The sequence below is a fragment of the Mustela lutreola genome, chromosome 4, assembly GCF_030435805.1.
Source record: "Mustela lutreola isolate mMusLut2 chromosome 4, mMusLut2.pri, whole genome shotgun sequence".
NCBI classification, from domain to species: Eukaryota; Metazoa; Chordata; class Mammalia; order Carnivora; family Mustelidae; genus Mustela; species Mustela lutreola.
In genome coordinates this window covers 126,939,763-126,964,007 of record NC_081293.1, presented here as the reverse complement: position 1 = coordinate 126,964,007, position 24,245 = coordinate 126,939,763, and the positions used below count along the sequence as shown (strand labels likewise).

At 42.5% G+C, this 24,245-nt stretch overlaps 1 protein-coding gene and 1 long non-coding RNA gene across 2 annotated transcripts in view; one reads left to right on the top strand and one right to left on the bottom strand.

The window, feature by feature from the left end:
- Positions 1-1,547, bottom strand: part of LOC131829339 (uncharacterized) — a 100,851-nt gene extending 99,304 nt beyond the window's left edge. The window contains exon 1 of the long non-coding RNA XR_009352825.1: positions 1,408-1,547. This is a non-coding gene — a long non-coding RNA (uncharacterized LOC131829339). The remainder of the gene's footprint in view (positions 1-1,407) is intronic.
- A 722-nt stretch (positions 1,548-2,269) lies between these two features.
- On the top strand, positions 2,270-17,326 carry SRI (sorcin). Its single transcript, XM_059171046.1, has 8 exons — positions 2,270-2,405; positions 3,392-3,475; positions 5,152-5,221; positions 11,273-11,316; positions 12,126-12,273; positions 12,502-12,615; positions 14,147-14,205; positions 15,833-17,326. The coding sequence occupies exons 1-8, from the start codon at positions 2,355-2,357 to the stop codon at positions 15,857-15,859; spliced, it is 597 nt and encodes a 198-aa protein (XP_059027029.1). The 5' UTR covers positions 2,270-2,354; the 3' UTR covers positions 15,860-17,326.
- The last annotated feature ends 6,919 nt before the right edge of the window (positions 17,327-24,245 follow it).

The following is a 24,245-nucleotide window of genomic DNA, read 5'->3' as shown; positions in this document are numbered from 1 at the left end:
GCAAAACGGTGTAGCCACCATGATTCCTCAATTAAATTAATTTAAATTTGAAATAAAATTACCATATGATCCAGCAGTCCCACTTCTGGGCATATATGCAAAAGAACTAAAAATGAGATCTCAAAGAGCTATTTATACAGCCATGTTCATCAGAGTGTTATTCACAAGAATCAAGGTGCAGAAGCACCCCAAATGTCCATCTATGAATGAATGGATTAAAAATGTGGCATATGGGGGCGCCTGGATGGCTCAGTCATTGAGCATGTGCCTTCGACCCAGGTCGTGATCCCAGGGTCCTGGGATGGAGCCACACATCGGGCTCCTTGCTCAGTGGAGGCCTGCTTCTCCTTCTCCCACTCCCACTTTCCCTGCTTATGTTCCTGCTCTCACTCTCTCTCTGTCAAATAAATAAATAAAATCTTAAAAAAAAAATATGGCATATACATGCAACAGAATTTTATCCAGTTTAAGAAGGAAATCTCATTGCATGCTACAACATATCTTCAAGGACATTATGCCAAGTAAAATAAGCAATCACAAAAAGACAAATACTATATTATTATAATTATACGAGGTCTCTGAAGTAATCAAGCTCATAGAAACACAAAGTAGAATACTGGTTGCCAGGGTCTGGAGGGAGGAGGAAATGGGGAGTAGATGTTCAACGGGTATAGATTTTCAGTCATGCAAGATGAAAAGTCACAGAGACCTGCTGTACCACACTGTACATATAGTCAAAAATACAGCATTATACTCTTAAAATTTGTTCAGAGGGCTGATCTCGTGTCTATTGTTCTTACCATGAAAAAGAAAAAATAAACAGAAACAACCCTCAGAGGTCAAAAGACTCATAAAATTGCTTTGGTATTTGAAAACAGTAATCTACTTCCTAAATCAAACATAAAACGGGTAATCTATAGTATATTTGATATGTAACAACAGGGACTACTAAAATTATTCTCACAATTCAGGACTTTGGTTTTTGGAGTCCCATTACCCAAAATTAGGACTTGGAAAGCAGTTAGTGCCTAAGAGAAAAACAAGACCTTAGCGGGAACACAGCCCAGGAACTCAGACTGGAGGAAACCTGTTCCCCATGGCGAACATCACTATACTCTGCAGGTCTCCAATATTTGTTAAATGTTGATGAGTCTCAATTTTTCTGCGCAACCGCCAGATCAAATACCGTGAATGCTGCTCCTCAGTGAATTTCTTAAAACGATAAAATTCAGGACAAAAAAAAATCCTTTGTGACTAAAATGACAAGAAATAAAACCAAACGAAAATCTCACTCCTCAATTGCTCTCATCAGGCGGTTCAACCAGGTGAAAAAAATGACGAGAACCACTTTCTGGATCTACCTAAGGGAATAGTTGTAACCTCTCAGCTTCCGGAGTAAATACTCACCAGCACACTCTTAGCTCTAAACTTTTCGGGTGTAAAAAGTAGCTGAGGGGCGCCTGGGTGGCTCAGTGGGTTAAGCCTCTGCCTTTGGCGCAGGTCATGATCTCAGGGTCCTGGAATTGAGCCCCACATCTGGCTCTCTGCTCGGCCTGCTTCCCTCTCTCTCTCTCTCTGTCAGATAAAGAAATAAAATCTTAAAAAAAAAAAAAAAAAAAGGAGCTGAGTAATTTTGGAGCGAGCCACTGTTTTGCCTGAATCATCGAAGTAATTCAGACAACTCATTTTCTAAGAACCTGGGCGGGGTTGCCCTGCCAGTCACTGCCCTCTGTCCTCCCCAAGCCCTGTCACGCCCAGCTCAACCAGGACCTGACCGTGTCCCCGAGCAAGGAAACACCCCGGGTGCCGTTCAGTGAAATGTGCAACCGCAAGCCAAACGCTCTTCCGCACGCAGTTCCTGAAGTTTATTCCTGTTTTCCAAGGGCGTTTTCATATTTTGATTTTTCAGCGCCTCCTTCCCTCACAGGCATCTAAGAGCGGCCCCACTGCATTCAGCCCGTTCCTCACAAAACCGTACCCGGCTTAGAGCCCGGCAGCCCCGACTAACAAAGTTTGTCTAAAATGTTTCAAAGTATCAGAATAGAGCCGGAGTAGGAAGAAATAAAGAATCCCCGGGGCACCGTACTGGTGTTGGAATGTGCCATTCGCGCCGCGGGGAGGACAGGCGCCGGCGAGCACCGCGTCGCGGGTCTCAGGCGCTTGCGGAGCGCTGCTTGCGCACGACCTGAGCCCTGAAGGCGCAGGGGCGCGCGGTGCGCACGCAGGGGGCCGAGGCGCGAGCGCAGCGCGGTGCTGGAGGCGGCTCGGGCGCGCGTCCCCCGCCGCCCGCGTGGTGCGCTCCAGGGCGGCCCCGGCGGGAGGGCGAGGGCGGCGGCGGCGGCGCAGTCTGCACCATGGCGTACCCGGGGCACCCTGGCGCCGGCGGCGGGTACTACCCAGGCGGGGTAAGTGCAACCCACGCGGGCTCGCGGCCCGGGCACGACCCTGTTACATCGTAGACGCCGAGAGGCCGCACTGGGCCGCTTCTCCGAGGCGACACCCCGGGCGCCTCCCGCCCCCGGCTTTTCCCTGTCCGCTGCCTCCCCCCAGGCCCCTGCCCTTCCGCCTCATCCTCGGGTTCCCTCCTTCTCCCCGACCCTTCACCTTGCGGGTGGCTGCTTGGGTTCAAGACGCGGGTGGATTTGGACCCAAGAAGCCCACCCTGTGCCTGGGGTGCGCGGCGTGAAATTGTGCGAATTGGGTATTGGCTTCCTCTCTCCCTCCCGGTTTCCCCGGAGAGCAACAGCCATTTTAATGTCGGATGGTCCGGGCATCCACCTCCCTCCCCTCTTTAAAAGCAGAGAAAAAAACAGTCGGGGAAAGACCGCGGGGAAGCGAGGGTGGGCGTGGAGGTGGGGAGAAGCCCTCGGGGTGGGGGTGGGGGGGAGACCACCTCGCGCGGCGCCCGGGATGCGCGTCGTCGTGGGAACTGTTTCCGAGACGGAGTGTTCCTTCCCCGCGTCCCCCGCCCAGGTGCTCGCCGCTAGATAGTCCAACCGAGACACGTAAGCCTGGCCTGGGCTACACCTGTCTCAGAACGCTTTGAAAAATACCATAAATGCTAGGAAAGTGAAAGAACAATTCTGAGCCCTGCCCTTAAGCTGCTTGCCTGGGTTACATTTAATCAGTCACCTGCAGGCTAATAGGGATTCTTAAAGTTGCTTCACTTCTGCAGGTGTCACTTCCAGGACAACTCATTTTGGTCCAAGCTGCCAGTTTTTAAATTCTGCTGGGGTGAGAATAATTGCAATTAAAGCGTGCCGGGTGGTGAGGTGGTGATCCATCCGTGTGAACGGCGGGCAGTTGCCAGGCTTTCCACAAAAGCATTCAGTGGTGAGAGAGAAAAACTGTATTCAGCAGGAATGATGGTTTTGTGTTTGTTGTTTTACAGTATGGAGGAGCTCCCGGAGGACCTACGTTTCCCGGACAGACTCAGGATCCGCTCTATGGCTACTTTGCCGCTGTAGCTGGACAGGTTAGCTTTTCCCCTTAATATTAAAGCATTGTCAGAGTCTACGTTTGTATAAGGCATTGCTAGAGTGGGGTGGAAAAAAGAACTTTTCCTCTGGAAGAGAATCCCTTTGCTTCTGTAAAAGAAAAAAGCGAGAAGGAAATGTATATTTGGTTACTTATCTCTGAATATTCAGAACAAATTAGGACTGTTACCTGTATTTCTGTTCGTTCACTTGACAGATAAATTTGTGATTGAATTAGAGTCTGATTGAATAGGAATCGGGGGCTGTAAGTGTACCGTGAAGATATGTAGAGTAGAAAGATGTTTTTAGAACTCTGAATTGTCGGAGTCTGAGGTGGTTTCCAGAGAAGAAATTCCAGCTCTGGTGAACACTAAACCCTTGTTTGTACACCTTAAAGAGACGTACCAGTAATTACGTGGTCAGATTCTAAAGGATACTTTCTTTAGTTTGAAGTTGACTGTTATCAGTTACCCCTAGGAAATAGGTACTTAACGTTACATACTTACCAACTTCAAAATAGGAAAGTTACTACTCCTTTAGTAACAGGAAGTTAATCTTGTGAACAGTTTCTCTTTGATGCTGGTGCTATTTTAGGTCAGCTCTTCTTATGACCTTGTAAGGTGTGGTGGTCTGGTGACCGAGAGAGAATGAAGGTTGGCTCCCTCCCGGAGAACTTTAAATTCTCTACCTTGAGTTGTAGGACAGATGGTGGTGTACATTGAGGGAGAATGCTTCCCTAGCTCCCCAGGCCACTGTGTATGGTAAATACACTGCTGGTATAACCCAGAGCTACCCAGAAGGGATGTTGGCCCTTAGGAATGCCACTTAGCTTTGTGTTGATGAAAAGAAAGAAATAACACAATCTCCATATGAAGATAATAGCCAGTATTCTGGGATAAAAACCCAAGACCGCCTTTCAGAATAGATTCTAAGAAATATAGTTCAAGAAATTGAGTGGAAAATTGAGTCTAAATTCCCTTAAAGTATCTGCTTCATCTGTTAATGATCTGTATCTTTGAAACCACAAGACAGGGCAAAGCTCAAGACTTGAGTTCTTAGATTGCCTTGCCTCCCGCCCTGTAAGTGACCCCACCTGCTTAGCTTGCAGCGGCCCTGGCCTATATCAGCGTATCCATTGTCTTTAAAATTATTGATCCTGCTCCTCACTTAGAATTTACTATACAGGAGGACTTAAGGATTTGGGTATTTTATTTTTAAATCTCTAAATATAACATCTGTCTGGTTCTGAACTTGGTCAGACAATCAATAAGCCCTGGGAACCTGTGTCTTCCAGATTTAATTGTGGTTCTGGAAAACCATTCTCCGCATCATAAGCCAAGGGGATCACGAAGGCCTCTCTTTGTTTCATCCAAGTCTGAAATTGAATGCCGACTTTACTTATGCATCAAGAAATGTATTTTTTTGTTTAAGGCCCTAATTGTGCATTTGTGGGAGAGGACTTAACAATTTTGTCTTTCTTTCATCATTAAATTATTTTTGAAAGTAGAATCAGGAAAGGAATGCCTCTTTTTGGAAAGTATTCCTTTAAAAAAATCTCATGCATGAAAATGCTCATTTTCTTGGTCATTATTGCTGAAATAATATACTTAAAGTAGAGCACTAGAAGGTACAAATCACTATTATAATTCCTCTTCCAATTTTTTCCCCCCAAAAGGATGGGCAAATAGATGCTGATGAATTGCAGAGATGCCTGACCCAGTCAGGCATTGCTGGAGGATACAAACGTGAGTTGACAGTCCCAGAGTTTCTCTAGAAGTACTCTTGTGTTTCATATTTTAACTGTTACTTAATGATGATAGCCTTCAATGACACTGGGCTTTTCTGATCTATCAAAAATTAGAATTGCCAAAGCTAATTTCAACTGTTTATTATCAAATATGTTGCTTTGGGGGTGCCTGGGTGGCTCAGTGGGTTAAAGCTTCTGCCTTCAGCTCAGGTCATGATCTCAGGGTCTTGGGATCGAGCCCTGCATTGGGCTCTGTGCTCAGCAGGGAGCCTGCTTCCTCCTCTCTCTCTGCCTGCCTCTCTGCCTACTTGTCATTTCTCTCTGTCAAATAAATAAAATCTTAAAAAACTATATATGTTGATTTGAACACAGTTGTTAATAAGTCATTCTATACTACCTGCCTGGCAGTTAGTGGGTCTCTTGGATTGGGAACCCTTGGAAGCCATGAGACAGTCTCCATGGCCTCCTTCGCAGATGATGAGGTAAGGTGCTGAAATGAAATCCTCCAGGTCCAGTGTCATCAATGACAGGAGCTCACATTTATGGCTGTTTCCCCAAAGTTTTCTCTGTCCTGAGCCTCATGGCACTTAGGGTTTGGGGTGGCTGGTCCTATGCAGCTGGTCCCTGAGTGACCTGCCCCAGGTCTAGTTCTGAGTGGCTGGTCCTGTCCCCCCTCCCACCCCTGGTCCTCAGGGAGCCAGTTTGCACTTCTGCTCTCTGAGTCGGCTGCTGGCCAGGTGAATGCTCCTTGTGACACCCCGCCCCCCTGGGTCTGTCTTCATCTCTCTTTTCACTTCAGAGAACCTGTGCAGGCTGAGTCAGAAGTGCCCTTCCTAATTTCTAAACTCTTCATACTAGTCTTCCTTCTCCTTCTCCTCAGTTCCTCAGAACCTGGATCTGCTGCCTTGTAATCCCGTGCTTACACCACCTTCCTGCCTTTTGAAAGAGCTCTTTGCTTTGAGTTGCAGAGGGGCTGCATCCAGACAGGGCTCTCTCATCGTCCCCCACACTACCACATGCTTCTTCGTTTCAAATCAGATCTTGACCATGACAAACACGCAAGGTAGAGAAGAGTGACTTGCCAACTTTGCCAGTGGTTAATTGAGACAGAACATCGAAGTGAAGCCTTCGCTGTCAGTAAACTGTGGATTAAAATGCTCAAACTAGAAGTGACACCAGAAGGTTTACAGTGGCATTTTTAAACTGTTCAATATGGCATATTTATTGGAGGACTCTCTGTTTTATAATAATTGCATTTCTATTTCAATCATCCTTTCTTTTATGTGACCTCAGTATCCTATTAATATTTTCTAGTTGGAGAAATTAATATGAAAGAGGAACTTTTTGCATTTCTCATTTAATCTGGTCCTTTAAAAAAGAAACACTTTCTAGAAAGGGGATTTTTTTTTTCTTGTTGTAGGAAATACATTTATATTGTTCATTGTTAACCACCTCAAGCAGTCTGGGCTAGTGAACAAAGAATCCTGGTTTAATTACAGGGTTTATGAGAATGAGCTATGTCCCAACATAAACTATTCTTCTATATGCTTTTGGTAGAAGAGGTGTGGCAGGCTTTAAAATCTTACTAACAAATGGGTTGTATATCCTTGGAGAATAGTTGTTTGAAACATTTCCTATGAGGAAATCATGGTTAGTGATGGTCTTGGATCATGGCGTTCTAGGGAAGACATTTCCTGAGTCATCAGAACCATGTGATTGAGTTTATTTGCTTACTGTCATCTAGTTGTGGAGCCTGTAAGGAACCACTGAACCATCCTGCTTGTGAGGTTTATAATGCAAAAGATACACAGCCATTGGTGTTTTTTAAACCCAGCTTCTAAACCAAAAAACACAGATGCAGGTGAGGTGAGGGGCAGAGGGATATTAGTACCTACAGGGGGCTTCTGCAGGCTAAAAGGAAGCAGTCATACCCAGAGATAGGGTTGGTAAGAGAAGTTGCTCAAGACTGTAAGACAATGATTCAGCTTCTTTTTTTCCCTTCGGTGTAGTTGCTACTCTGTGGTAAGGTTGAGAGAAAGAACTAAAGGTAGGGTTTTCCTGCTGGGTCCATTACATTGTGGATTTCTACCAGAAGAAAAGATGTATGAAGCATTCTAACAGAATGAACAGAAGGGAGAGAGTAAAAGTAAAATTACAGCAAAGATCCTTTTTTTATTTTTAAAGATTTTATTTATTTATTTATTTGACAGAGAGATCACAAATAGGCAGAGAGAGGGGAGGAAGCAGGCTCCCCGCTGAGCAGAGAGCCCAATGTGGGCTTCGATCCCAGGGTTCTGAGATCATGACCTGAGCCGAAGGCAGTGGCTTAACCCACTGAACCACCCAGGTGCCCCTACAACAAAGATTCTTTTGAAATTATTTGAAATAGAATTAGCATTAATAAAAGCAATTCCTGGGGTGAAAATTTTCAGCTAAAACTGAGCAAGAGTTTTTCCCTACCCAAACTTACTAGACATCGCTGTTCTAGTTCATTAGAACTATGTGGAATGGTGAATTTTCTGTTCATTCACTTTTATTTACTGCGCATCTCATTCCTTCCCTTTTAAATCCTTCTCGCAAATGATGACCAGATAGCTGGGCTTCCTAATGTCACTGTCAATGGTGCCATTCATAGCCCTGGGACACAGGGAAGGTGTTTGCTTCACAGCCCCTCAAAATCCTTGATTTAAAGTCAAACAGTTGGGTCTACTTAGTGGTTATTGGGCCCTGTAGAGCACTGGTTCTTTTTTTTTTTTTTTTTAAGATTTTATTTATTTATTTGACAGAGAGAAATCACAAGTAGGCAGAGAGGCAAGCAGAGAGAGAGAGGGAAGCAGGCTCCCTGCTGAGCAGAGAGCCTGATGCGGGACTCGGCCCCAGGCCCTGTAGAGCACTGGTTCTTAAACTAAAGTTGTGTCAGCATCACTGGGTAGCTGAGCCCTGTCCTACAGTTCTTCATTCAGAAGATGTGAGGGGAGACCTGAGAAATGCATCTCTAACTGGCTTCCAGATGATGGTCGTCCAGGTTGACCAGCTATTTTTGGTTGTTGTTGTTTGGGGGGGGGGGGGGTTAGATTTTATTTATTTATTTGATGAAGAGAGACACAGCGAAAGAGGGAACACAAGCAATGGGAGAGGGAGAAGCAGGCTTCCTGCTGAGCAGGGAGCCCGATGCGGGGCTCGATCCCAAGACCCTGGGACCATGACCTGAGCTGAAGGCAGACACTTAATGACTGAGCCACCCAAGTGCCCTGACCAGCTGTTTTTATGTGACTATAAATCACCTGAGGAGCATATTAAACTGCAGATTCTGATTTTGTTGGTGTAGGTTAAGGGCTGAGATTATGCTGTTCTAAAAGCTCCTAGATGACACTAACACGGCTGGTTCAGGACTCTCACTCAGAAGAATGGTGGTCTCAGCCTTGGCTGCTCACTGGAACCATTGAGAAGCTTTAAAAAAAAAATTGCCTGGGTTCCATGCTTAGGTATTTTGATTTAATTCTGTGGTTATGACTGTACATAATACTGTATTGTATACTTTAAAATGGCTAAGAGAGTCAATCTTAAAAGTTCTCATCACACACATGAAAAAGTTAACTATGTGAGGTGATGGATGTGTTAACTAACCTCATTGTAGTTACCATTTTGCAGTATATACATATATCAAATCTTTACATTGTATACCTTAAACTTACACAACATTATTTGTCAATTATATCTCACTAATCCTGGAAAAAAAGTTGTTTGAGGTGCAGCCCCGGTATCAGGATCTTTGAAAGCCTCCAGGTGATTCTGATAAGTACCCAGGGCTAAGAACCATTGGTCTAGCTTGAAGAGGCTTCATACCTCCACACAACTTAGAAGTCAGAATGAAGAACCAACAAACTCTTTCCCAAAAGTGTGGAAAAGTGTTGCCTCCTGTCACTTCAGAGAACTGTATCTATGGATTAGGTGGAGTTCTGCAAGGCCAAAAGAGAAATAGTTCCCCACCTTTTATTTCAGATTCCAGGATATGCCAAACACAGGAATCTTTTAAAAGTGGAAAACCTGGGAGCCTGGGTGGCTCAGTCATTAAGCGTCTGCCTCAGACTCAGGTCATGATCCTGGGGCCCTGGGATTGAGCCCCGCATGTGGCTCCCTGTTAGTGGGAAGCCTACTTCTCCCTCTCCCACTCCCCCTCCCCCTGCTTGTGTGCGCTTCTCACTGTCTCTCTATGTCAAATAAAAAAAGAGAGAGAGGGGAAAATCTATAGTTTGTACTATTTGGAGACATTACAGTAATAAGCTCAGATGTGTTTTAAATTCAGTTTGGGGGTGCCTGGGTGGCTCAGTGGGTTAAAGCCTCTGCGTTCAGCTCAGGTCATGATCCCAGGGTCCTGGGAACGCATCAGGCTCTCTGCTCAGCAGGGAGCCTGCTTCCTCCTCTCTCTCTCTGCCTGCCTCTCTGCCTACTTGTGATCTCTGTCTGTTAAGTAAATAAAATCTTTAAATAAATAAATAAATAAATTCAGTTTGGTTGGAGATAAAAATGAAGCTAATAAGAGCTGTAAAATTGTTCTATGTGCCTTTTCACACTTGCAGAATTTATGCCAGCTTGGCCCACTGACCCTTGTCACTTCTGCCTTCTATAGCCTGACAGCTTCTCTGTACCTGTGTATTTCTCCAGTCATTGGTTCCCATGAACACAATGTAAGATGCAAGGAATTCTTTCTGTGTAATTTGCTAATGCTTAGGTAGATCATCAGTAGACCCATTAACCAATAAGTGTATTTTCTATTTTTGTTTTCTAAGTGAGCTATAGAAATTCTCTCAGAATATGCTCAAGTTGTACATAAACTCAGAAGGCTTCTGAACAGTGGCTGTCCCTGAATTGGTCATTGTATCTTAACCCAAGAGAGTGCTCTTATTGAACACAGTTCTGGCAAGTGTATTTATCTGGTTTCATATATAAACTTATTGTGTGTAAAAACAGGTCAGAAGCTCTTCGAGGCACGAGGTTACCATTCAGTGCATGATAGTAAGGGGAAAGAAAGATAAATGAACTAATGAAATAGAACTAGCAAAACCAGCTATTTATAGTCTGTTAGGAGCAGGAACGGAGTAGCCCTGCCTTCCCTCAGCATAGTGAATTGATCTCAGTATATTTCAGTTTCAGGCAAGAAGGTATATAAAACTTTAAAAAGACTCTATCATAGAAAATGTTATGCATATCCAAGACCAGAGATGATGATGCAGGATACCACGCACCTGCCACCCAACTTAACAGTTAACTGTGTGTTGCCATTTTTAGTTCATCTGTTAATCTGGCTTTTTTCTTTTGAAGCAAATTTTAGATATTTAACATTCCCCACCAACTTCAAATACCTAAAAATATTAACTGTACAATACAATACAATACTTTTTTTTTTTACAATATTTCTTTTTTTTTTTTTTTAAGATTTTATTTATTTATTTGACAGAGAGAGGTCACAAGTAGGCAGAGGAAGGCAGAGAGGGGAGGAAGCAGGCTCCCCACTGAGGATAGAGCCCGATGCGGGGCTTGATCCCAGGACCCTGAGACCATGACCTGAGCCGAAGGCAGAGGCTTAACCCACTGAGCTACCCAGGTGCCCCTAGAATATTTCTATTAAAGTTGTTAAAATCAAATTTGGGGGACACCTGGGTGGCTCAGTCGGTTAAGCATCTGCCCTCTGCTCTGGTCATGATCCCAGGATTCTGGGATCAAGCCCCGTCTGGTACTGTGCTCGCTGCTCTACTGGGAGCCTATTTCTCCCTCTCCTTTTGCTCCTCCCCCCTGCTTGTGTTTTCTCTCTCTCTCCCTAATAAAACCTTAAAAAAAAAAAAAATCAAATTTGGGTTCTGTAAGGAATCTCCTCTATCTGGAAAAAACCTGTTTCAAAACTCCATGTAATTTAGTTCCACATAAATTCAGTAGCTTACAAAAGTAAGAGTATAGAAATAGTCACTTCCCTAATTAATTTGAATGTATGCAATGTAATGTGAATTTTTGAAACCATATTAATATGTGTGTACTTTTCTTGATTTAACAGCTTTTAACCTGGAGACTTGTCGGCTTATGGTGTCAATGCTGGATGTATCCTTTACCTTGATTGCTGTCTGGAGGGTTTTTTCCTAACCCACCACCCCAAATTTCTTCCTAAAAGAATTCATCCAAGAATTAATACCCAGTAAACATAAGATGACAAATGACCACAAAAAAGTTTTCTGAAATCATTAGCTTATAAGATGTAATTTGGTGTGAAAAAGGAAAGGAGCTTAGTGAACAGAATGTTGATTATTCAGGAATTCAAGGTAGCCTCAGACCAAGTATAGAAATCGGGATGGTCAGGGAAGCTTTTTTGCTCTGTCATCGTTTGCTCTGTATGATTCACACCTGACCTTCAAGCAGTGGAATTTTTCACATCACAGCTATCAGACTCGGTTTAGCTGGCGCTGACCCTGCACCGCCTTCTGTCCCATCTCATCTTCCTAGAAGTGAAAACCCTGGGTCTGAAAAGACTGTATCAAAAGGGAACGTTAGGACCAAGACACCCCCCCCCCCCCAGACCCCAGCAGCATAGCCCGGGACCCCAGAAAGTACAGCCCAGTTCCAGAAACAAGACCGCTTTTCATGTGTGGCTCACCTGTGGCCACCTTCCTTTCCCGTGATCACATCACACAGATTCTCTTCCCACAGTGAAAATACGTCCTCAGGGTTTTCTCCACAGGCCCTTTTCATTATATCACGAGAGTATCTTTTCATACATCACACTGAGACAAACATACAACATTTTTAACCTTTTTTAGCAGGAAGAACATTAAATTCACGTATCCTTGATCTTTGATTTATTCGTTAGAAAATGTTGCAAATTAAAGAGGCTCTAGTCCTTGATGACAGTTCAGAGAGATATGTCCGGCACAATGGGTTTCAATGAGTTTAAAGAACTCTGGGCTGTGCTGAACGGCTGGAGACAACACTTCATCAGTTTTGACAGCGACCGGAGCGGCACGGTGGACCCGCAGGAGCTGCAGAAGGCTCTCACCACGATGGGTGGGTACGGCCGGCTCCAGCCATCTGGCCCAAAACATTGCTTTGTCACTTCTGAAACTTTACATGAAGGCTGTTTCTGTTGTCTAGAAGCAGTGTCTATTCCTAACTAACCACCTAATACATATTTCCTAGTACATATTCACAGTTCAAGTGAGTACTCCCAGGCTGAAAGAATTGTGATTATTTTTAATGGTCTTTTTGTTATCCTTTAACTGTTTTCTTCCTCAGGCTTCCGGTTGAGTCCACAGGCTGTGAATTCCATTGCTAAACGCTACAGCACCAATGGCAAGATCACCTTCGATGACTACATCGCCTGCTGCGTCAAACTGCGAGCCTTGACAGGTGTGTTCCTTGAGGTGGTGTTGTCTCCTCGGGCTGGGAAGACACCGTTTGTGGCTCATTTTCCAGTGTTTCTGAACTTCTGTTGTCCGCAGTCTTCTCTTTTTCCCTCCCCAACTTCAGGGGCTTTTTAAAACACTGCTATTTAAATGTATCTAGCAGAATAATGGTTGGGTTTTTTTTTTTTTTTTTTTTTTTTTTGCCCCCAGAAAAAAAAAGTCGGTTAAGCATCTGCCCTCTGCTCTGGTCATGATCCCAGGATTCTGGGATCAAGCCCCGTGTGGTACTGTGCTCCCTCCTCTGGGTGGCTCAGCGCCTGGGTGGCTCAGTGGGTTAAAGCCTCTGCCTTCAGCCCAGGTCATGATCCCAGGGTCCCAGGATCGAGCCCCGCATTGGGCTCTCTGCTCAGTGCAGAGCCTGCTTCTCTCTCTCTCTCTCTGCCTGCCTCTCTGCCTACTTGTGTTCTCTGTCAAATAAATAAATAAAATCTTTAAAAAAAAAAAAAAGAAAGAAATCCTTTCAGATTCGTGGTAAGTTGCTTTGAAAATAACCTTACCTAAATTTCACAAAAATGTTCCAAAGTGTGAACACCTAATTTATGTACTTTTGGTCAGAATATGAGCGGTATTCTGTGATTTCCCCTAGAATGTAAACTATTTGAAGAGAGAAAATACTCATTTATAGCTCTCTCTCCTAATTCCTCCTGTTGGAAATTGTTTAAATTGGTCATCTGTTTCAGCTATATGGACTTCTTAAAATAGGGTATATCTGTAATCTCTACTTTTCTATTCCCTCTTCTCTTTCTTTTGCATCTTTCTTGTTCCACTCCTCTCTTTAGTCTTATTCTCTCTCTCTCTCCTTTTTTTTTTTTTTTTTTTTCTAAAGAAGGCTACATGCTGTGTGTTGAGCCCAGTGCAATGCTTAAACTTATGACCCTGAGATCAAGACCTGAGCTGAGATTAAGAGTCAGATACTTAACCCACTGAGCCACCCGGGCGCCCAGTCTTTTACTTATTAATACCTGGGTTTGTAATTTTTTTGCATCCTAACAAGAACATGAGGGCAGTTTTTTTGTTATTTTTATTTAAGTCCATCCTTTTCAGTAAAACAGAGCTCAGACAGATGGAATATTTGATCACAGCCCATTTGCCATATTAGGGACTCCATCCATCCATTTCCTACTTAAACACTATATTATTTAAAAGTTTGAAATTCTATTGTCTTCATTACAACTAAATAATGGTCTCAGAAGTCACATGGCTTTTACTGACTTTGGGATAAGGTACTTTTTTCCAGCTCCACATGAGAAAGATGATTGGATAACTTCTGTATTGTTGCATTACTTTGTTGTATATTAAATCCATTCACATTCATATAGTTGGCTTCTGTGCTATGGGCTTTTGTTTATGTTGGCTGGTTTTACAAGTTTTATAACTCAGATGTTACTGCAGTTTGAACCCAGTGGCAAAATAATTACCTGTTGTGACTTCAGGTGTTAAAAAATAACCATAAATTTTACTATGGTGTTTTACAGACAGCTTTCGAAGACGGGATACTGCTCAGCAAGGTGTTGTGAATTTCCCATATGATGATGTAAGTCTCTGTAAATTCAAAACTTAGTGGATGAATAAGATGTATGCTAGTTGGGCATCCCTTTTGAAGTTAGCCATTAAAAGCATCTTAAGGATGCTGTGATGAAGGTTTAAATGATCAGGAGTTACCATTCACAATTTATTAATTTCATTTATTACTAGTCTTACTTATAGACCACTGTTTGATTTGCATTGAAAGACTTGGTTCAAAGCCCACCTGGTCTCACTGGCTGGATCACAGAGGCAGGTTTCCTCGTTGCTCCAAGACTGTTTGAGGAGAAGAAGTAGTAACGCCCTCTTCCCTGAGCTATTGGGAGATCTCAGTCAGGAATGTCCTTGGAAAACACCATGCAGATGTTGTGTCTGTTTTTGCCTTCATTGAACAAGTATCTCTGTCCCTGGGAATTCAGTTGAACAGCTCAAAGCTGTACTTGACACATCTGTGTTCTTCAGTGAGGACATAAGACAGAGACTTCAGTCATAGTTTAAAACATGTATTTACTGAGCAGCCACACTAAATGAGATTGGACAAGGCAACATAACCAGTGTGAATGTAGACAGGTGCCATCTTGGATGGCCGCAGTTGGATATACATAACAAAGCTAGGGAGATGTTTAGTTTTTCTGTTTTCCGCTCAGCCATGGATTGATAAGAAAAACACCTTCAGAATGGAAATCATTGTGATAACTGAATGCTTTAAAAGGTTTCTCTGTTACAAACTACAAGGATGAACATACTTTCCGTTCGGCAGCTGCCACGGTTCTTTCTGATCATTTAAAAAGGCTTGTGTGTAAATATGTTTATTTCTAATGCTTAAAGGTGTGTTTTCATTAGCGTGCATTAGCGTCTGTCTCTGGTGCTAATCTGTCCCTGTTTCCAGAGGCGGCCGGTGGAGTGGGAAGTGCTTGGGCTATGGCCTCCCATGGGCCCCATAAGAGATTTTAAATGTCTTGATCCTCAGTTCCCTTCTACCTGAAAGGGACAATCAGCTTGGCTTTGTGGGAGTGCTGCAGGCAGTAGCAGCACACAGTGCCTCCCTGGTGTCAGAAGAATGACAAAGAAAATTGATAGAAAAGCTGAGTCTATCGGGCCTTAGAGTGAAGCAAACATTTCACAGCAAAATACTGATGCTACTAAACCTGGGTTTCTGAATCGCCGAGGAAAGGTCATGTTTTCCGTTTCTGTGCATACATAGAGTTGCGTGCCAGAATTTATTTTAATAAAGCAGATTTTAGGGGAATAAACTGTTAAAGGTGCTCTGTGAGTGGTGGGGTAATACTGTGTCCTTTGGAGACCCCGTGTGATTGAGCAGTATCAACTCTGCTGTTCGTTCTGAGTAGGTTCCTTTTACCATGGCCATTTCTAGAGTCTTGACATATTCGGAATTTCAATAATTCTTTATCCATTCAGGTAAGATCTGCTTTCTGTAAGAAGAGAAGTTCACTGGGCTTTACATTGGATGGCTTCCCGTACAAAACCAACCTTTCTGCCCATCATGTACTCTTATTTTAGAAAGGGATCTCTCTTGATCCGTAATTCAAATTAGAGAAACAAAACGTCAACAGCCTAAAAAGAAGCTACAGTTTGTTGCGATGTTGCAGGGTAACGTGGACCTTTCTCTCTTTCAGTTCATTCAGTGTGTCATGAGTGTTTAAATCAAGAGGAGCTGTATGATCGTGACCAACATTCCGACTGGAGTTCGCTTTTGCTCTTACTCTCTGCCTGCAGTAACGTGTGTAACCTTGCGGTGCTGCTTTTCCTTAATAGCTGTCAGGAAGGTTTATTACTTGATGTACAATGGAAGTTTTTAGTGTTGATAATAAGTTCTTTGGAATTTTACAATGATAAGATCAAGTCTCTTACACCATTTGGAACATCCTTGAGCCATTGTCAGTGATGCCTTATCCTCTGACTAAGCCTCTTTTATGTAAAATTCAGTGTGCAGAATGTTTAAGTCCCGTGGTATATATTTTTCACTGGTTAAAAACCTTTTCATCAGACTATAGCTCTTGTCTCTTCCCGGAAGAGCTTTTACATGGTATTAAAAGCTTTATGTATGGAGTATTCTTATCATGTAAATGATTAATACTCACATGGATGCACAACCCATGGTAATCCACGTCCGGGTTTGCTTTAGCAGAAACTTAGCACCGGCTCTTTCAGGCTTACACATTTTTGATGGCCACGTGATTAGACAGGGAGCCTAAGAGATTATTTTTTCCTGAAAACTCACTGAATCAGTTGAGTGGCAAATACAATCTGTCACCAAGTTCTTTGTCATTATGTATGTAGACCTTTGTTAGCTCTACTTAAAAATCTTGTAAATTATGAGCTTCACTATGTAAAAAAGAAAACGATTAAAAAAATAAGAAACCTAAGGAAATATAGGAAAATATTAACTGTGGTCATTTTGGCTTCTGAGATTCCAGGTGACTGGAATTTCCTTTATGGATTTCAGTCCTTTCCACATTTTCTGTACCGCGTGCACTTTCCTTTTAAAATCAGATGATAATGTTTAAAATACTGATCAGTCCATTTTGATACGCCATGTGTTCACACTCACATTAAAAAATATACACAGCAAAAGGACCAGACTGAGAGGACCACGATGTTGGTGCTGCCACCACTGGGAGTCAGAGTCAAGAATTGATTTTCTTCCTTCCTACTACTCTTCCAAATACACTGATAAACAAGTATTACACTTGTAATGGAAGACTTTTTTTTTTCTTCGAATATTTAAGCCATGTGCTTTTAAGAAATATCTGGATTCTCGTTCTGGCTGCGCCTCTTCCTGAATGTGTGATTTAATCTCAGATACTCTTGGAGCCTCATCTTCCTCATCTTGGAGAAGGAGATTCATGCTCCTTCATGGGGTAGTTCTGAATATGAAAAAAATGTGTTGGTATAATAAGCACCAGTAATGTTTCTGTTTGTTAAATTTAAAACTGGCCTGGTTTGCTCTTTTTTGCAATAGCATAGAGATGAAATCAATGAAATTCGCCTCTTTTCTCCCTGTGAGCAGAATATGTGTCTTACTTCAGGGCACAGTGTGAGTGTTACCATTCAGATGATCAGTTAGTTGTCAACCAATGAAAAAATAAAGCATTTCTAAACATCTTCAACCTCATTTTACTTGGTTATTTTTTTTTCAAATATTGCTAAAATATATTAATTTTATAAATATTTATTCAACCTTAGCTACGTATCTATGTCAAGTATTCACACCTGGCCTGCATTATCAGACCATGAGGCAGCCTGCTTTAGATGAGTGGTGATTCTAGTTTCATTCCAGATACAGTTCATGAGGCCATAAAACGTGGCTTGAGCCTGAGCTGTCCCAACAAAGGGCCAGAAAGGGCTCAGGATGAGGAGGGAGGGTTACCCTTGGAGTCCCAGCCCCTGCTGTTGGCTTCCAGCTCCTCCCATGAGGAAGTGGCAGTTTAAGGAAGTAGTAATCCCCTGGGTGACTCTAATGTGGTAAGGAAGAAGGCCAGCCCCAAGGTTACGGACCCTATTTGAACTATCCTGCCACTTTGGTTAAGTCCCAAGGTATGTTGCTGCATCCATCTTGGTTCTGAATTTTCTTTTTGGATAAATGCTGAAGTATCAAAAAAAAAAACCTGTGTCCCTGGAAATATTCAATTAATTCCATTTTAACCTCATAGCAAGTCTTTTCTCCGTCTGCTTTCACGGTTTCTTTCTGAAAGCATGGAGCCTTGTCTTCAGTATGTCCTGCACTTGGAAACTTTCCTTCCCCTTGACAAATTTGACGTATCCATCCCCTTTCTTTAATTACAGCCAAAGTCTTCATTACAAGCGAATCTCAGGTTGCCTTATTTCTATTTTATGCAGGTTCTGTGTTTCATTCATTATATACTTTTAGTTGCAGGTTCACCCAATTCTTCAAACAGTTTCTTGATCTATTCTTAAAGCATTTAGCTGAAGCTGGGCCAGGCTGTGAGCCCAAGCTGGACTACTTCAATTATTTGGAGGTTTAAGTTCCTCAAAAAATGTCAACTCAAAGCTTTAATTTTAATTTTAATTAATTTTGGAGACGTGTGTTGCAAGAGATAAAGTACCTGTATGTAATCCTTTCCAAGCACTCTGTATGGACGTGACTACAGGAAGCCAGGCGCTTCCTTGAGGAAGCTGGCATAGATTTGCACCACAGCAGTGATAGAGAATTCATCCCAGCCTGCTCTCCCGTTGAACCGAGGTGGAGGGGAGACTTCCGTTTCAGCAGGAGTTCCAGGTGTGAGAGGCAACATGAGCTAAAACTTCTGCTATCCCAACAAGACTGTGCTTTTCTGTGTCCATGTTCACCTGAATTATTCTGCGCCTAAATCTTCTAAGACCTGCATCTATATGAAGTCATAAATTTTTAAATTCTCACAATAAACATACAAACCCTTAGTCAAGGGCTTCTGTTTTTCTCACATTAAAACTGTACTTTGATGACCTAGAACTACTTTTTTCCTCAGCAGACTGGGTGCTGAAGACAAGAGAAGTGCGTGCCAAGGTAAAGAGCAAGCAGAGGGTGAAATGGCTATGTGAGAGGCAGACAGCCAGGTGGGCCAGCTCTTTAGGCGGTGGACTGGGAAGCTAGGCGGAGTCCATCCAATGCCCGATGCTTCCGAGTCGAAGACGGGAGCCCCACCACCGGGGCTGTCCGTCTGGATACAGCAGGTCAGTCTGGGCATGGTAGGAGGTAACTGAGGCAAGGCAGGTGGATAATGGGAGACTGCCTGCCGGCCAGCTGAGGAAACTACCCAACAAACTGAGCGGCCAGCCTTTACTAAAGGATCTCTGTTTCTCGTCGTGTCGATGGGCTCTTCCGGGACAGGAGGAAAGAGAAAAAGAAGAACCAACCCCCAACAGGACCACCACAAAGCTTACTAAAGAGAAGACAGCGATGGGGAGAAAAACAGGATAAAAGGGAGTCAGGCATCAAAATAACATAAAATCTTTTATTGAAAGTCACTTTATTGATGTTACAATGAGAGTAACATAGAAAACTGTGGTATCTTTTTAGTTTCAGAAGTGAGTTACTAATAAAATTGTGCCAGAAATTTGAACAAGTTAACAGTGACCTTTAAAAACAGTAAGATTTTTGTTTACCTACAATATAAGAACAACTTGATAACTTGAACAGCCATAAAACACATCACACTTGCTCAGGAAAGCAGTTGCCATATACATTTCAGTTGGTGATTGCCAAAACCCAGTTATTTTTAAAATAGCTTAAGAACCTGAAGTGCAGAGGAGCAGAGAGAACACATTAAAATGAAGCCAATCTTAAGTATTTACACGGGATCACCTGGTTACCAAAAGTGAAATCATGCCGCTATTAACACTTCCCCACGAAGTGGCTTCCATGGTCTGTTGATGGACCTCACCCCTTAGAGATGACGGTTGGCGCAGACCTTGGCTAACCTATAAACTGCTATGGTTAGGTAAAATGCCCAGTTTCTAAAAGAAGTTGTCTTTTGGGGATGCTAGATTGGAGGGGCATGTCTCTTCCAGCAGGTTAAAAAAGGACATACATGCTTAATTATCCGAAATAAACCTTTTGTTAAGCACTTTTGAAGTTAGTGTTTAAAAAAATTTTTTTTCTATACAAAACAGAGGTGCTGGGTCGTTTTTCCCATTAAAAAGACCAGCTGTAGAATCACAGTTGGATATTGTGCTGGATTAGAAAAAAAAAAAAGTGGGGTTTCTAAACCAGGCAGTGATATACACATACAATGTAGCAAGAACTCTTGTGTTATTACTAAATAAATTAATTCATACCAGCACTTTCCAGAATTGTTATCTGGCATAACTTAGCACCACTGTGTTTAAAGATTTGGGGGCTACGTTATTTTAGAACTTGAACATTAGAACACAAAAATCCATCTCTGAAACTTTTTAACTTGAGAGGAAAATGCCCTTCATAAACTCTTTGAAAACTTTATTGATGATTTTTAAGTGCATTATCTTAAGATCGCTCATCTCATTGTATGCCTTTTTGTAAAAAACAAACACCCCCTACATTTTCCCTGGTTTTGATTTCAAAGATACCCAAAAACATGAAATAATGATACCCCGGAGCAAAACCTGCAAGCCTTGAAGCACCTCTCAGTATAATCCAGATTTTATGAATAGTGCAGCAGGGGCACACCAGGCAAGAATGACTGGCCCATCTTGGACAGGCCCATGAAGTATTTATATAGCCAACCGCTCAGTAAAACTGCAAAGCTCACGAGTCTATTGTAGGCACTCCAGAAGCACTCTGTCCCCACCACATCCCCAGTGACCACGCCTGGCTTTTGAGTTCTCCATTCTGCTCCTATGACAGGACTAAAAGCCCCATAACCTCCCAAGGCTTGCTTTCTATCCCCTCTCTCCAACCTCAAACGTATCTGAGGATCAATCTCTCAGTGACTTCTAAAGTTGCATAATCCATGCCCAGTCGCCAAAGAGAGGAGACTAAAGGTTCTTCCTCCCCCCACGTTGCATTCTGCACCCCTGTGTTTCTCCCCAGTGCCAATTAAGCTGAGGAAAAAAAGCGGGGTGGGGGAGACTTACCCCCATGACAGTGACAGTTCCTAGTCAGGAGAAAAGGGCTGACAAGCTACTGGTGGGGAGCAACTTGGTAAGTAGGAAGGGTCTGGAAGCATCTCTCAAACTCCGTAGGGAGGATGCTTCCTGTTCGTCAGGCCCTGATATAAAGAACAAAAATACTAGGCAGGGTTTTTTGTTTTTTTTTTTTTTAATGTTTTGTTTTTCTACTTATAGACTGAACCAGATGGTGCTCCATTTGGGGGGCTCTGGCAAAGCTATGAAAAAAAAATGTGAACACAAATATGCCCTGATTTCTGAAATCCAGCTGCATCTTTGCTCTACATCTGCAGGTGTGGTGGGAAAGCTCCTTTCAGGATTAAAAGCACCTGCCCACACAAACATAGGGCATGAGCGTGCATGGTTCCGGCAGGTGTGGCTGCACGCACACGCACACGCACACACACCCTCAGATGATGGGCTGCTGCCTCTTAAATGGTTCACAAGTGTGGTTTGGGCTCCTCACAGCCCAGTGCATAAGGAAAGCTGCTTATGAAAGTCCTTAGCACTCCCACGCCAGGAGGAAAAGTTGGTGCATCCAAAATCAGAGTAGTTTTATCCACTTGGAAGACTGAGGGGAAAAGCAAAATAAAATAAAATAAAAAACCAAGCCTCAAATTAAGCCCTATTCCATAGAGATGTTTGCTTCCTATATATATTTAAGTTAGCAGAATGAGAAATTCACCTTGACTCCATTGAACAACAAAAACGTGAGTGGCAGTTTTAGAAGAAAACCTAAGAAGTGAATGAGATCTTTTTTCTCTTGAAAAAGTAGACTTTCTACTGAAACAGATGTTACGCCACCAATGGAAGTCAGAGCATTTCCTGGAAAACTAATGGGAACTTACCGACTGGTAGGGTGGCATTTCTAATACGCTGCTCATCGGGGCGCCCTTGGCAGCCGCTGGCATACTGTCCGAGTCAGGCTGTGGCCGCAAGCCTCTGGCCTCCCTTTGTTCCTTCACTCCCTTCACATGGTGACACATCTGTTCCTCTTCCCCCTTACTCTGCCAGCAACTCGGCATCCTCCCAATGAGCTACCCTTCCTTTACGTTTAAGTAGAATAAAGTAAAATGGTCTTCTCTTTGGGTAAGGATTTATTATCATGTTGAATAACACAAGGAAATATTTATTTATTTTTTTTATTTTTTTTTTAATTTTTTTTTTATATATTTTTTATTTTATTTTTTTAAGATTTTTTATTTATTTATTTGACAGAGAGAAATCACAAGCAGTCGGAGAGGCAGGCAGAGAGAGAGGGAAGCAGGCTCCTGGCTGAGCAGAGAGCCCGATGCGGGACTCGATCCCAGGACCCTGAGATCATGACCTGAGCCGAAGGCAGCGGCTTAACCCACTGAGCCACCCAGGCGTCCCCACAAGGAAATATTTAAAACACTAAATTTATAAGTTAAAATAGAACTACATGACAACAGGAAATGAAGAATGGATGAAATAAATAAACCACCTTGATTTTGAAACACACACAGTGAGTAAAAACACCACATTTCCTCTGGCTCACAGGTAATTGCAAAAAGTAAAGAACAAAATCTAAAAAAGCAAAAGGTAAAGTAGCCACAAGAGATCTGGGACAATGGACAGGATTAAATTATGCAAATCTGCAAGGGAATCAACAGAAGAAGAAGAAAAAAAAAAGAAATGGAAGGCTGTTATGAAATTCAAATATAAATAGTCCTCTTCTGGAAGTACACAAAAGATCTAATTTTATCAGCAACTTCTTTTAGAAACCCTATCAGTCTTATGCTCAGAAATCTACAGCAGACTGACCTTTAAAAGACAATTTTAAAAGCCTTTTTAAAGCAAGGGGGAAATGAGAAACTGTAGCATCACTTCATAAAGCATGTATCTCAAACTAAAAAGTATATTTGGCATCTTAACCCTACATTTACTTTATAAACCAAAATTTTTTTTTAAGGAATTGCACTGGGTTTCTTTAAAATATAGAGCAATGACACTAAATTGAAAACCCTATGCCGCACTCTGAGTTTATTCCCTTCCACAAACTGGAAGGTGCCCTGGGGATCACCTTCCAGCCAGGAAACTCCAGAGGAGGGTGCCACTTCCGGACTAAATAAAGAGCTGGCTGGACACAGACCAGTCAGTCTGACCCCTCCGTTCCTTCAGAGGCTCCCTCCTGCCCCCACCCCCTTGTTGGCATTCTTAATAAAGAGATTGCAATGTTGCTTTAAACACGAGTTTGCTCTACGCATTGTCCGAGGACAGACGGAACATCTCAGGCAGCAGGCTGTTAATCTGAAGTTTTATCTACACACACAACTTTAGAAAGAGAAGAAAAAGGCATACAATGGAACAGAAAGGCCAAATAACTGCTCTCCTCTGCGTAGTAGAATGGTCCTAGAGTTGTCTGGGGGCTATAAAGATTGCTTGCACGATACAAACTGCTAAGGTGACCTCAAGTTTCCTCTCCAAAATCGTTATTAAAAAAATAATAATGCTGTGCTTCTGTTGAATGCCACAGGTCCATTTTCCCTGCCTCCGTGGGTGAAAAGTCACAAATATTTAGATTTAATATATCTAAATACCAACCATGACTACACATTGAAGTATTTCTCAAAACTACCCATTGACATTATGAACTTGTCAAAGAATTCTGTAAATGGCTATGAGAATGTTCAAACATTCTTAGATATCCAAAGCGACTACAAAATCATAATCTCTCTGCAAATGAAGCAAATGCTTTTCATTCAGTTCCATCTGAAGCTTATTGCCAAGGAGGAGGACTATAAACACCCACGTCTCCCAAAAGGCATGTAACAATGGTTTTCACTTGCGATAATTTTCATGTAAAAATAATTGAGAAAGTAAGGAAGGGGGAGTGGTGAGGGGCTTACCGTTTGTGAATTCTTTCAAAGGAGGGTTTGCGAAATCATAACTAAGAAGCATATTTACACAAGGTATCTTACATTCAAATCTATAAACTCTTTTATAGTCAAAATAAACCTTATAACATTAGCATTTTATACACTCAATACCAGAAAACATTCAGTGCACATTAAAGTGATCTTGGTCAAAAGCCACTTTATTTGCTACATCTTCAAATCTGTCTGCTCTCCTGTCCTTCAGTTGAGCTATGCGGCATGGTCACCCAACACTCACCCAAATCTTAATCTGATCGATCATTTTATTGTAGAATCGACGATAACATCCCTTCCTGTCATGAAAAATGCTGTTTACATTTTATATTTTTGAATGATTAAATTGCTTGTCAAACCTTTTCAAAGACATTCAGAAGAGAGGTCCATTACAGAAGACATAAAATACACAGGTTATAAAACACTGCCTCTAACATGGCCCTTCAGCTTGGGCATCTAAGATGACTACACATGGAATTTGACCATGGATACAACTGAGAGAGATTGAATTTAGAGGATATTTCTGAAATCTTGTCTGCAGATTCCATTC

Excerpts from the sequence above, each read along its gene's own strand:
- SRI (XM_059171046.1), top strand. The coding sequence starts at position 2,355 with ATGGCGTACCCGGGGCACCCTGGCGCCGGCGGCGGGTACTACCCAGGC. Across the intron at positions 2,406-3,391 it reads GCGGGTACTACCCAGGCGGG|TATGGAGGAGCTCCCGGAGG; the intron begins GTAAGTGCAACC and ends GTTGTTTTACAG. Across the intron at positions 5,222-11,272 it reads CATTGCTGGAGGATACAAAC|CTTTTAACCTGGAGACTTGT; the intron begins GTGAGTTGACAG and ends TTGATTTAACAG.